The sequence below is a fragment of the Aplysia californica genome, unplaced genomic scaffold (assembly GCF_000002075.1).
Source record: "Aplysia californica isolate F4 #8 unplaced genomic scaffold, AplCal3.0 scaffold00335, whole genome shotgun sequence".
Taxonomy (NCBI): Eukaryota; Metazoa; Mollusca; class Gastropoda; order Aplysiida; family Aplysiidae; genus Aplysia; species Aplysia californica.
Genome location: NW_004797605.1, coordinates 156,668 through 169,737, shown reverse-complemented (window position 1 = coordinate 169,737; position 13,070 = coordinate 156,668). Strand labels below are relative to the sequence as shown.

Below are 13,070 nucleotides of genomic sequence, written 5' to 3'. Positions count from 1 at the left end.
CCAGTAGTAGCGTGTTTGTCACGGAAGGTAGAGGTTGAGACTAAGGAGTCTCACGCATTCTACAGTATCGGGGCCTTTTCTTTCAGAAGTGGGGGAGGGAGGGAGGGGTGCCTCTCTACCTTGGCCCTTGAGGAGTCTCTCATTTGACTCTTGAAAAACTCAAATCTTGTATTTTTTTACCCCCACTTCTTCTAGCCAGTTAGACTACTCAGGCAGATGGGAGCAACTGATGTAATTGTCACTGCACAAATACAGGTCTGCTCAACTCGATGGTTGTCCATGCTCATATCGCCCTCATGGCACTTCTCACTGGGCCAGAGGTCTCTATAACCAACATCTCTGACCAAGACGATTTCTGGTTCAAGTCTTACCAATTTTTTAGATTCTATTTGTGTTAATGCGTTACTGGTTTTGTTCCACTTCCTTGCATTGTTCTTTTTGTTGTCAGTTTAGGTCACAAGCCACCCGTTTGTGTCAGAGCGGACATTGCGGATTGGTGGTTTTTAATCTTACACCGACAATCTTCTAATATGCTTCATGTATCTTTCTTTAAATGAGAAGCAGCCGTGGTTTCTCGACTAGAACAAGGCGACATATTCTTGAAAAGGTCGAATATGAAGTCTTGGACTGTTGTGCACAAAAGTACCCAGCATATTTTTCTTTCTTTGACCTGTTCATTTTTTTCCTTCTCTATAATATTATTAATGCCATTTTTAGGTTGGAGCTCTCCTTCCTGTATACTTCTGAACATTTTGTTGTGAGGGTTGGATGGAATGTATGCTCTCATGTCATGAAATCACTTGTTGACTTTTTGCTGTAAAATAATCCAGATTATTCATGCAAGGTTTTGCTGTGTTTTGTACAAGAGCGAGAATGGTGCAACAATGGAGAAAGAAAGAAAGAAAGAGGATGACTAGACTGTAGATCTTGTAACACTAATCTTGTATTTCATGGGATTTATGTTTTTTTGTTTCCACTGAACTTATGAAGGAAAACTTATGGCTATAGCTAACAATACACGTTTGTTTGTCATGGTGCTCCAGGTCTGCAGACTTCATTGTATTTACTACTTAAGTCCACATTTACTACTTTAGTCCGCGTCATGTGTATTGTGTTCTTTGTTTCCATTTTTGTGTTTGGTGGTGCACTTTTCTTTTCTCATCCTTATTTTTCCTCTTCTTCTTTTGTAGGTTTGTCACTCTCTTGTGAAATGCTATTTCCGGGGTGCCTTGATAGTCGAAGCAGACTAAGTAGTAAGTGCTGTTGAGGCTAGAGAGGTGAGCAGAATAAGCTTGATTCCCCCGTTTGGACTTTTGTGTTGACATCCACCCCTTTGCGCTCATATGACCTTATGCTGTTGCGAGTACTGTAAAACCTTACTAAAAAACAAAAAAAATCTTATAGATAGGTTCAGACTTCTGACAGATCATGGGTGGTTGGTGGGTGCTGTGGTGTGGTTTGCTCCTTCTGTCCTATGAAACATCTGTCATTGCTATCTCTCCTCCTTTTTTTTGTTTTTTGTTACGGTTTCGGTTTTGTGACAAACCAGATCTTCTACATAGGTGGTTGGCAGGTGCTCTGGTGTGGTTTGCTACTACTTTCCTGTCAACTATCTGTTGGCCTTATCTCTCCTCCTTTTTTATGTTTGGTACTCTCTTGTAACATCTCTACTAATCTTCAGCTCCTATGACCTAATTGTGTTGCAAGTGCCATAAAATGATTACGGTACTTAAAGACCCAATTGTGTTGCAAATACCGTAAAACTCACTAAAACAAAATATGGTCATCCGTCCAAGTGGGAACCTGGTCCCCTTCAAGACTCAACTTTCAGACTTCTCAGACCTTGAGCAATGAGGCTTTTGGTAATGATGAACTCAAGTTTCTATGATATGCAGAGGGCACGACCCCTTTGGTGTGAGCGCACCCATCCACACCAGGATTGGGAGGCCCAGGGACTGTTAATGCCATTGACACCACCCCCAAAGCTGGCTCAATCATAGAATGTAAGTGTAATTTACTCCCCCATCGACACAGTTCATATCATTTACGAGGCAGGCTCTGATCCTGCCTGTCGGGCAAATACATCCCAGCAGAAACACAGAGATACTCAGTTTTCTCCCCACTCGGGAATCAAACTTGGGTCCCCTGCATGGAACAGTGAAGTGCACCACTACACCACAGACCCTGGTCACCAAGTTTTGGGAAACCGAGGATACAGAGCAAGAAAAAAAACTACATTGCATCTAGAAAGACATACATGTACTTAGTAAAAGATCTTAGATTGATGATCAGTCAGAGAGAGAGAGCCTCCACCTCATTCATAGCAAAATAGTTTGTCGCTGTACACCTGTGTGATGAAGGAGTTGGGAGCCAACTGGCTCGTCTAATTGCACTGTAACTTTTTCAACCAAAGCATAAAATCATAGGTGCATGGGGCTTGAAGATCAAGCTTAACATTTTATTTGCCTACCGAAGATTCAGAATGTCATTTCCGAGTTCAGCTCACCATTATATATCTTTGTACAAGGGATTGAGATGTTCCTCCTTGAGTCAGGTTTCTCCTGATTTGGCAAATTTACTACTCTTTGCTCAAATAGGTACAGTTCACACCCACTACAATCACTTTTTTAAACCAAAAATAGTAGGCTACAACACATGCTTCCAAACTAGAAATTTCTCCAGAAAAATTTATTAGCTGCTTGTTTAAGGCAGGAAATTTGTTTCAGACGTCCACATACAACTGACAGCAATCGGAGATATGTATGTACAAGGGAGCAAGGATAAAGCCAAATGTAATTCAACTTTCTGAAGGCAAGCTCGGAGGAGTTAGCTGAAATAAAATGAATGACAAAACAACAAAAAAAAAGGACAATGAAATGAGGGCAGATCAATTGGTAAAACTAAACATTACAACATTTACATGTACATCTGTTTCCATATAGGGATAAGTATTTCAGAGTTTTTGCTGACAAGGAGTTGACTCACATCACATCTACAGACAGGCCCTACTTAAGGAACACACAGAGAAGCAATCACAGATACTGCGTAGTACTAAAGGTGCAAACTTGATTCCAGTCCTTCAAACTGCGAGAAACAGTTCTTTAGTCCTGAATCACTAAGAATACCGGCAGCTGAAAAGCTTTAGAAAATAAAAATTGCTCAAGTTAAAAATCAAATGTAGAAGACTCCATTAATTAAATGAATTTTCACAATGAATACAAAGCAAGGAATAAATACGCACAAGCAGTATCTCACCTGCAACACAGCCAAGAGTTCATTACATTATGTATGGACATATCAAACAATCGCTTTGAGACAGCAGTCACTGCAGACTCTGGATCCTTAAATTAGACCACAATGTCTTCATGACCAATGAGAAATGCTCAGCCAGCCACGATTTGCTGAAATTACTACTGAAAACTTCATAAAGTCACAAATATATAACAACAGATATTATAAATCCTACAAGCAGAAGCTGCCATGAGAAAGCGGCCGATGTTCTTTTCCAACATTAGAAATCGTTGATTCAGTTCTATTTTTTTTTACACTGCATCAATAAAGTTTTTTAAACAAATTTGAAGGGGAGAAATGCACAGCAATGTTTTCAACAAGAAATGAGAACAGGATGAGATGGGACACATGTTGATGGCAGTAGTGAATGAGACTAGTATAGCCTATTGTAGCCCAGGTGGATAGTCAATGATCAAACCTTGAGACTGTTCTAATCAGCAACAAGTCTTGACGGGAAAAAGGAAAAACTTGTGTCAATTATTCTTAGTAAAATCTACTTTAAATTTTATCCACTTATCAAGATAAATGAAAGAAGTGGGAGGCGTCAATTTATCAAGGAAATGTTTCACAAAACCTGACAAAGATATATTATACAGACCAATAAAAAAGTTCAAACATATGCTGATCTGGAAGAGAGACATCAGCAACAAACAAGACAACATTACCTCTTTAAAGTATGTCAAGGTCAAACCACTCCTTTCAGTCAGTGGAGCCTGATGTGCAACTTAGCTACAAAATAGCCTTCTCTCAACAATTTCAGTTAATAAATTAGACACAAAATTTTCTTCCAACTATTTCAGTTAATAAATTAGACTGAAGATTAGCTATCAAACAGAACTCTTATTATTAATATTTTTTTAAGGTTGAATTTTGAAAACCAAATGAGGTGATATTAGTATTAGATGATGTGAGTTGTGATAAAAAATGACTGGCAAGGGTAATGTTTGGTGAGGATGAATTAACAGGCACGTTGTCTTAAGGCTGTCTCTACTGGTGTCTTCCAAATGACAAAGAGCTCCAGAAGATGAAGAAGGTGAAGTGTTTGGGAGGAGTTCCCCTGTGACAGAGTGATGCAGAGAGTTGGGAACAAAACAGTTCACTTTACCTTTGCTGTGATTGATATATATATATATATATGCCATTAATCTGACTCCGGCAGAGAGCAGAAACAACTTGACCCCCAGCATGATGCAACACAGTGCCCGAGGCACGCGAGTCGAACACATGACAGACACTTTGGGCAACTGTGTGACTTGCTTGTCTATTGCCAAATGTAGCCCACACAAAGGCAAAGAGAACCCTCCTGTCTCAAAACTGGAACACCTACATGAAACTTTCATGTTCATCATTCACTTTAAGGACTGCAGGCATTACAATTCAGATTTAGACGCAATAAAAATCAATGTGAAACATCTACAAAATATTATCTATTTTAAGTCGTAGAATCAATGGACAACAAGTCATCATTATTGTACAAAAATATACAAACTGCTTTGTAATAGGTCAGTCTCCTCACAACCTTCAGAAATTGCACTAAGAAACAACTGCCTTCCCCGCAGTGGAGTTTTATCTCACTTCATGGCTGCTGAGAGAGACAGATGAGCAAGTCAGTGTTTTCAAGTATGTATATGAACTCTTAGCTCATTCACTACAAACTGCCAGGACAAGAAAGATGCGCTTTCCAGATCGAAACAAAAACGTATCGCTTCTTAGCAACTGCTTAGTGTGCTGTAAGACTCCACCATATCCCATTTCGAAAAGTTGCGTATGAAGGAGTCTTACACTAAGCAGTCATTATGAATAAGGCTAAAAATGAAACCGAGACACACTGGAACTAATAAAACACTATGAGCTTTAAAAATAACAAATGTAAGCTGCTGGGAGCATCAACATGCATAAATTGTGAAGCAGGAGATCTTTTCACTTGACTTTATCCTTTGAAGCGAGTCACACAGCAGAAGAAATAGATGACCTTTTTGTTTTGAATTACTCTCTAAAAAGTGACAGTCTTTGGACACAAACATGAATCAAATGTCTTTCGTCACATACACCAAAACCTTTAAGAATTTCTTTAAAATAGAAATAATCCTTGGTTATGCTCAAAGTGAAAGATTACTATGTACAGTGCATATTACAAATCGACTCCATTAACATTGGCCTTCCCATTGTTGATGCTGCTCTTGGAGTCTCGCGAGCCAGTGAACTTAGCTAACAGACTGCTGTGTCTGCGAGGGGGTTCTGGCTTTGGCTTGTTGGCCGGTGCCTGTGCATTGGATGCTGAACGTACCACACTGACCACGGACTGCTGGGAGCCCATACTTGTGCCAGAGCTGCTGCTGGTGCTCTCGCTGCTGCTGCCACGTTCCTCCCGGTCCAGGGCCATGGTCATGTGGGGAGGGGGAGGCATCGGGTACTCATCAATTCCCACTTTTGAGTTACGAATCGAGCCACGAGAGTTCCTTGAGAGAGTGCTGTCTCTTTTACTGTCACTTTGAGCCTGGATGGCCGGAGCCTTAGCTTCAGATAGCATATGCTGCGGAGAGCTTTTCTGATTCTGCAAATCTGGTCGGTTCAAGTTGGCGTACAGTCCAGTGGCAATGTCTTTCTCAAACTTGGAGAGTGGGTTTTGCTGAGGGATGGGTTTTGGTGTGGAGGAAAGAGGACCCCCAGAGAGTCTGTGTTGACCGAGGACTCCCCCAACAAACCGAGGTGGCGTCTCCTCTGATTGCGGCCTCAGGACAGTAGAACTGAGCCCACCATTGACTGGGGATAGATTCGCCGAAGTCGGACGACTACCCTTCCTGGGGGGTGGAGGAGGAGGAACTTTTTTGTGTCTCATGGTGACTTCACCTGCTGCTGAAGTATCCACTGACAGCAACTCGGTAGAGGACAGAGGAGGAGGGGGAGGGGGTGGATCATCAGATTTGTCTGCAACTAACATTGGGATGCTGCTCCGTGACGGCGAGCTGAGAGGGGATGTAACTGTCTTGCTGGATGATGTTATCGTAGTTGTATTGGAGTTGGGGGGAGGTGGGGAGGCCAGGTCTTTTGGGGGACTAATGGAAAAAGAACCAGGGTTGGTGGGGGACTTGGGGCTTGCGGTGCCAGACAGAACCAGATTGATAGTGGGACCAGGGGTCACTTTGCCCACCACGCCCCCTGCATTGACGGTGGCAACGGGGCCTGGACGAACCACAGGGCTTGGGTCTAGTAGGGCGGAGTTACGGTTAGGGGAGTGCATGTCGGGGGAAGTAGGCGGAGTGTTCATGGAGCTGAAGAAAGCTGAGCGAGCAGCCTGTTTCTGTGTGGCCAAGTCCACTTTCTCCACAGTGGGCAGATCATCAGGGTGCCCGTTGACCTCTTTCTGAGATGCCCGAACGTCCCCATTGGGCGGAGACACTCGAGCAGTTGGCCCTGCTTCTGCCACCGCTGTGGTCACAGTGGACGCCACACTTTTGCTGACCTCTGTCTTTGGCCTCAGCTGTACACCCTCAGAAGAAGGCTTGTCAGAGAACGTAACACTCAACGGCTTCTCCCGGGTAGGGGATTTGACCAGATTTCCAGGCTTTGTGAACACAGGCGGCTTGACTGGGCTACTTGGGCTGACCGTGGGGAAGGTTGATACAGACATATCTGACTTGTGGCCAGTCTCGGTGCCCACTTTGACTGTGTGTGTCACCGCACCCGTGCCCGACTGGACATTGCTGCTGAGACGTCCGGTGGTCTCTGTCAGTGGCAACGACACGGCTCTGACAACTGACGGGCCATGCTGTGATGCAGCGATGGTCGACACAGTGTTAGTCGCTGGTGTGTTAGCGCTGGTCATAGCAGAAACGGTCGCTGTTGGCTTGTCCGTTGTCTTCCCTGTCGACGTGAGCGCTGCTGTGAACGACGGTTTCGGGCAGCTTACACTCGGTGCTGTAGTGACTGATGCTGCAGTTGTGACTGTGGCTGTTGATGCGGAGGGCAGTGAGGAGGTTGATGCTGCAGAGGAATATGTCGGTGCAGAAGATGAGCTGGAATATGCAGTCAGAGAAGATGGCTTGGACGGTACAGCCGGTTTAGAGACACTTGGGTGACTGGTGGTCACTTGAGACACTGGCACATCAGACACTCCCTCGGTGATTCTGTCACCTGCCGCTGATGGAGGCCGCAAGTTCTTTGAGGCCATTTCCAAACTTTTGCCAAACTTCAGAGCTTCCTGCTGGGTGCTGATCTTTTTCTTTCGTTCTCTCGCTGCTTCGGCAGCCTGGGTAAGGAATACAGAAGTATTAGTTCAGGGAATGTGGATTCAGCAAACCCACTATGCTTCAAGACATTATAGGAAACAAAAAAATAAATTAAGAAGTTCACAAATTCAGCAAAACTTCACTATGAATAAATATAAATTTTTTAAAAATAAATAAATAATGACAAATACTATATCTCTCCTATGGACAACTTGTAATTGTAATCCATCAGTTTAACACTACATTTAAAAAATTCACTTGATGCAAAATCTCACTTGGTGAAGGAGACGTAAAACGGTTCTCACAAGTTCTTCTTTCAGTTCTAGTTTTCTTACTAATTGTGTGACTTTTCTTGAGGAATTTAAATTAAGAGACTGATAGCAATCTTATGAAAAATATGCTGCGAAGAAAATGAAATGTTTTCATACAAGAAGAAAACAAAGAAGGCTGAATTCAATCATTTCAGTTCAAAGAACCTCCAAGGAAACAAATCTCCATATAATATCATGTCAACTGAGAACTTCAAACTAAAACTTGAGAATGACACCAAAATTCAGAGATGAGTTTAAAAGTGGGAAGTCATAAATAGATGTATTAGATGCAGTTACCTCCATGTGCTGCACTCTCTGGTCATGGTCCGGAACCAGGGCTTTGATGTTCTCTAGTACGGCCGACTTTGGGTCAGCATCGGGCACCTCTTGCACTGGGGCCGCAGCCATGTTGGGCACCTGAGGAGGCCGGTGGTCTTGTACCGAGGCCAGCCTCTTGAGGGTGTAGAGCGTCCCCGTCAGCTTCTTGCACCTCTTCAGGGAGTTCTCAATCTCATTCGGTTCTTCCTTCAAGAATCTGAAAATGATGCAAGACAAAGGTTCTGATTATCTGTTTTCAAATGAATTCTATTAAAAATTATCTTCATGTATCGACTCTAAGTGAAAGACTCCATCCCTTTATGCCACTTTTCATAATGGTATGTGGCAGGCTTACACTAAGCAGTGTTTTATTATGTTAATAATGATGCCTTTTTTTTGTCTGGGTAAGAAATACAGAAATATTAGTTCAGGGAATGTGGATGCAGCAAACTCACTATGCTTCAAGACATTAAAGGAAACAAAAAAATTAATTAAGTTAAAAAATTCTGCAAAACTTCCCTTTTCGAGAAAAATGGGAAACTTTCAAGATAGCATCTTTTACCTAAAATAGAACAAGGCACATACAAGGAACGCCAAATCTGTCACTTACTTTTCTTCCGAGACAACAAGTCTTAGCTCCGAGTCCATCACTTCCTTCATCTGTTCATGGATCTCCGGAAATCGAGCTGAAGAAAACCAATTCAACATATATGTCTCCGTTCTATTAATCTATTTGGGTTTTTTTACTTGGGTGAGATGTTGAGAAATACAGGGACACAAAGATGACAGTTAATATAGAAAGATAAGAGTGACAAAAAAAACTTTCACCCTCTCCCACAACCTCGAATTAATGTGGTCTATCAAGGTAGCAAATTACACAAAACAATATATCATTTAATTAGATTCTGTTCTTGAAGCTTTCAATTCATCTGTGCAGTCTCTTGAAAGGAGAAGACTTAAAACGAAGTTTTGGTATGTTGGAATGATGATGGTCACATTCCGGTTAGGAGTAAAGAGAAGCACATCACTACATTTTTTTAAAATTAACCCCAATAAATCTTGCACTTTACCTTTCTGGTTTTAGCACTTGCAACACAATTAGGAAAGATTAGAGGTGTTTAAAAGAGAGTTTTTTAGTATGAGTTTTACGGCACTTGCAACACAATAAGGTCATATAAGTGCCAAAGATCAGAGGTGTTACAAGAGAGTAACAAACACAGAATAGAAGTAGGAGATATCAGGACGATAGATGTTTGATAGGAAAGAAGGAGCAAACCATACCAGAGCACCCACCAACCACCCACGTTACAAGAGAGTAACAAACACAAAAAAGGAGGAGAGATAACAACGATAGACATTTGATAGGAAAAAAGGAGCAAATTATATACCAGAGCACCCGCCAACCACCTACTGAACAAGGTCTATCCTATGCACACCAATAGCAACAGGAAAAAAGTCAAAGGGTGGACAGACAGACATTGAAGAAACAGGGTGTAGGCTACAAGTGACATGAAATCCAATTACCCAGAAAATATGAGCATCTTGACAACACTCATACATTGCCAAACTTTTACTCTTGGACTCAGCAATGCAACATACATAAAATGTGGATCACAAAGATTGTACATGCATAATTTTGTATTTAATCTTAAAAGAACACACACTTTACCTTTGAGATCAGCCAGATTTTTGGTGATGTTGCTCAGCAACAGAGCCATGCCCTCTACGTCAGCATTATTGACACGACACTGTCGAGAGATGACATCTGTGCGGAGTTCTTCAACACTCGCCTCAAGGTCACTGTGACAGAAACCAAAACAACCAATGAAATTGAACCTCGTTTCATCAGAGATATAATATAATATAGGGAGGGGCAGAGTGTACTTTGAAAACTTTCTGAGCCACGACAGGAACAAAGAGCAGGAATCTGGTGCTCATATGACCTTATGCAGTTGCGAGCGCCGTAAAACCTCTACTAAAACTAAAACTAAAAGAACATGAACAGTCAAAATTGTCTAAGACGGCCACCCATTGTCTGTCTTAGACAGGTGGATGTCTTATACAGTGTCATTATAATTTATTTTTTTTATGCAGTGGGAGGAGGAGGGGGGGGGGGGATTGGAAGTAGCTCTTTGTACAGGTGATTGTCTTATACAAGGTGGCCATTAGAACAGGTTTGACTGTATTAATATTAATATTATAAAAGACTTACTTTTTCTTCACGTTTGTTTGTTTGTTTGTTTGTTCGAGTATGTGTTTTATGGCACTATAAACTCATTTTGGTCAATTTGCTTCAGGCTTTCAGTCCAATTCTCTTCACTTTATAAAAAGAATACAGAAGATAATAAAAATATTTATTTGGCAAAAGTTCTGAACATTCTACATGTACAACTACCAGGTACAACAATGGAACTGAACAGGCCCCTACAGAAGACTTCTGGAGTTGGGGGAACCACTTACATTTCTTGTACATGAACGACAACACTGACAGAGTAATTGGAGTGAATATATCCAGTCATGTGGGGGATAAATTTTTGCCTCTCACTGCAGATGGTCTGACAAACACCAAAAGCATGCCTTGAGATAGTGAGTAATTGTAGAGTTGATGCTCCCAGCGAGTCCACATGATGTTGGCTACAGTTCATCAGGAACAGACATCAAATGCTTAGTATTATAAAACTCCATTATACGACAATTTTTGCAAAGTCATTTTTTAGATATAAATGATTACCGTGTCACCAGATACATTGTGTCAAAAGATGAGGTATCTACCATTTCCGGTTTTGAAGCCGCAATACTACACAAGTTTGAGTTTCATAAACTGGATAGTAAGTCAATGAATCAGTTGGGTTGGGGTTTTTTGGGCTTCTCCAGAACAAGCGGGCTAAACCAGATTTCAGGTGTGTCCAGAAATCTTGATCTACCCCAAAAGTAGGCATTGCCCTACCTATAGGGGAAGTTTGGCTTCACAGGTGTGTACATTTGTTTGGGTACAGAGAAAACTCTCCTTGTCTTTAAAAGAAACTGAACAAGGGGCAAAAGCTTTACCTTCGATTTTCTCAAAACAGCATTTTTTAGGACAGCCCCCTTGTGCTTAAAAAGTTACCACATATAGACAAAACGAAATCTCAAAGACAACTTGAAAGAGCAGGCCACCCAACATCACCCACCCGCCGCCTACAAAAGACTGAGAAAACTGACCCGAGCTCCTTGTCCACCTGCTGCTTGTCACTCAGGTAAGTAGTCTTCACCTGCAGGGCACCCACCCTCTTGTGTACGTTCACCTGGTTCTCTGCCCCCGGCACACAGGACAGGACGCTCTGATGGGGCAAGATGCAGAAATGAGTACATGATTATACATGTGCATACTTTAATTTTAGTAAGAGTTTTAAAAGAGAGTTTTTTAGTAAGAGATTTACGGCACTTGCAACACAATAAGGTCATATAAGTGCCGAAGATTAGAGGTGTTACGAGAGAGTAACAAACACAAAAAAGAAGGAGGGGAGATAAGGATGACAGATGTTTTGATAGGAAAGAAGAAGCAAACCACATCAGAGCACCCACCAACCACCCACTATGCATACCTTGTTCAGAACAATACAGTTTATGGAAGATGTTATGTATATTTTGGTTACTCCTGACAATATAGTCAGCATCAGTTGAGAAAACAGAATTTGGTATGAAGGAGGGATTAAGAGAAGAATAGAAAACAAAAACGAAGAGAATGAAAGATTTTAAAATTATAATTATGTTTGTAATTGTAGGAATATTTGTTTGAGCACTGCTTAATTTTTTTTCCCCCTTTTTTTTCAGGACAGATGTGTGAGCTGGCGGAGGGGTTTTTGAGATATATACTACTGGTGAGGAGTAAGAAAAACAAGGCACAGGCACAAGACATAACGTTGGAAGAGACCAAAAGAAAGAACTTTTAAGAAAAAGTAGTTCAAAGGAAGCAGGCTTGACATCTTTTTGGCAAGTCTTAAGAAAAAAAATACATCATAAATTCAAAGTAAGTCAAAATTGTCTTACAAGACGGTCACCCTTTGCCGATGAGAAAAGAGTTTTTTTTAGACAGGTGGACGTCTTGAACAGTATCATTATAAAATAAATATGAAGCAAGATGGAAGTGGAAAGTAGCCATTTGTACAGGTGATTCTCAGGGACAGGTAGTTGATAGTATCCTGTTGTCAGAGCAGTTTAATTGAAGAAAAGGGGAATTTTTACTCCCAGCCAACCTTGAAAAATGATGAAATGGTATTGGTTTAACGCCCCTATCAACACTTGCTAGGTTATTTAAGAAGCAGGACCTCCGAGTTTAACGTCCATCTCTGAAAGAACCGAGTCAAATAGGAAATTCATGTAAAGTGCCTTCCCCAAGGACACAACATTGGACCGAGCTGAGGCTCAAACCCCCCCAACCCACAATCTCACGATTACGGTCCGGTAGCCTAACTACAAGGATACTGACGCCACTGTGGATGTCTTGGACAGTATAATTATAATAATATATAGATGAAAAACGCAAGATGGAAGTGCAAAGTGGCTATTTGTACAGGTGATTGTCTTGGACAGGTAGTCAACAGTATCCCACTGTCAGAGCAGGTTCAGTTGAAGTACGGTAAACGGGAATTTTTCCTCCCAGCCCACCTTGATCTGGGCGAAAGTGTTGGAGAGCTCGTCCCTCACAGCTTCCATGTTCAGCTGTTGCTGCCTTCGGAGCACCTGCAGGTCCGACTTGAGCTGTGCTAGTTTGGCACCCACTTCTGCCTGTGCGCTCAGTGGAGTGCTTTCCCCTGACGACCTGTGGGTGTGTAGGTGGTGGGGGCCGTCCGGTATGTCTGACGAAAGGCCTGGGAGGAGACACAGAGAGAGAAGAGGACATATTATTACATGTATCTGAGACTGGCGTATCAAGAATGAC

At 41.9% G+C, this 13,070-nt stretch overlaps 1 protein-coding gene across 1 annotated transcript in view; it reads right to left on the bottom strand.

Annotated features, from left to right (window-relative positions):
• Positions 1 to 2,659: 2,659 nt before the first annotated feature.
• LOC101853014 (serine/arginine repetitive matrix protein 2) overlaps positions 2,660 to 13,070 on the bottom strand; it is a gene marked incomplete at its 5' end in the record, with an annotated part of 158,514 nt that continues 148,103 nt past the window's right edge. Inside the window, 6 exon segments of the mRNA XM_013085015.1 lie at positions 2,660 to 7,540; positions 8,129 to 8,366; positions 8,760 to 8,835; positions 9,819 to 9,949; positions 11,351 to 11,469; positions 12,797 to 12,999. Coding sequence (XP_012940469.1) covers positions 5,423 to 7,540; positions 8,129 to 8,366; positions 8,760 to 8,835; positions 9,819 to 9,949; positions 11,351 to 11,469; positions 12,797 to 12,999 — 2,885 coding nt within the window.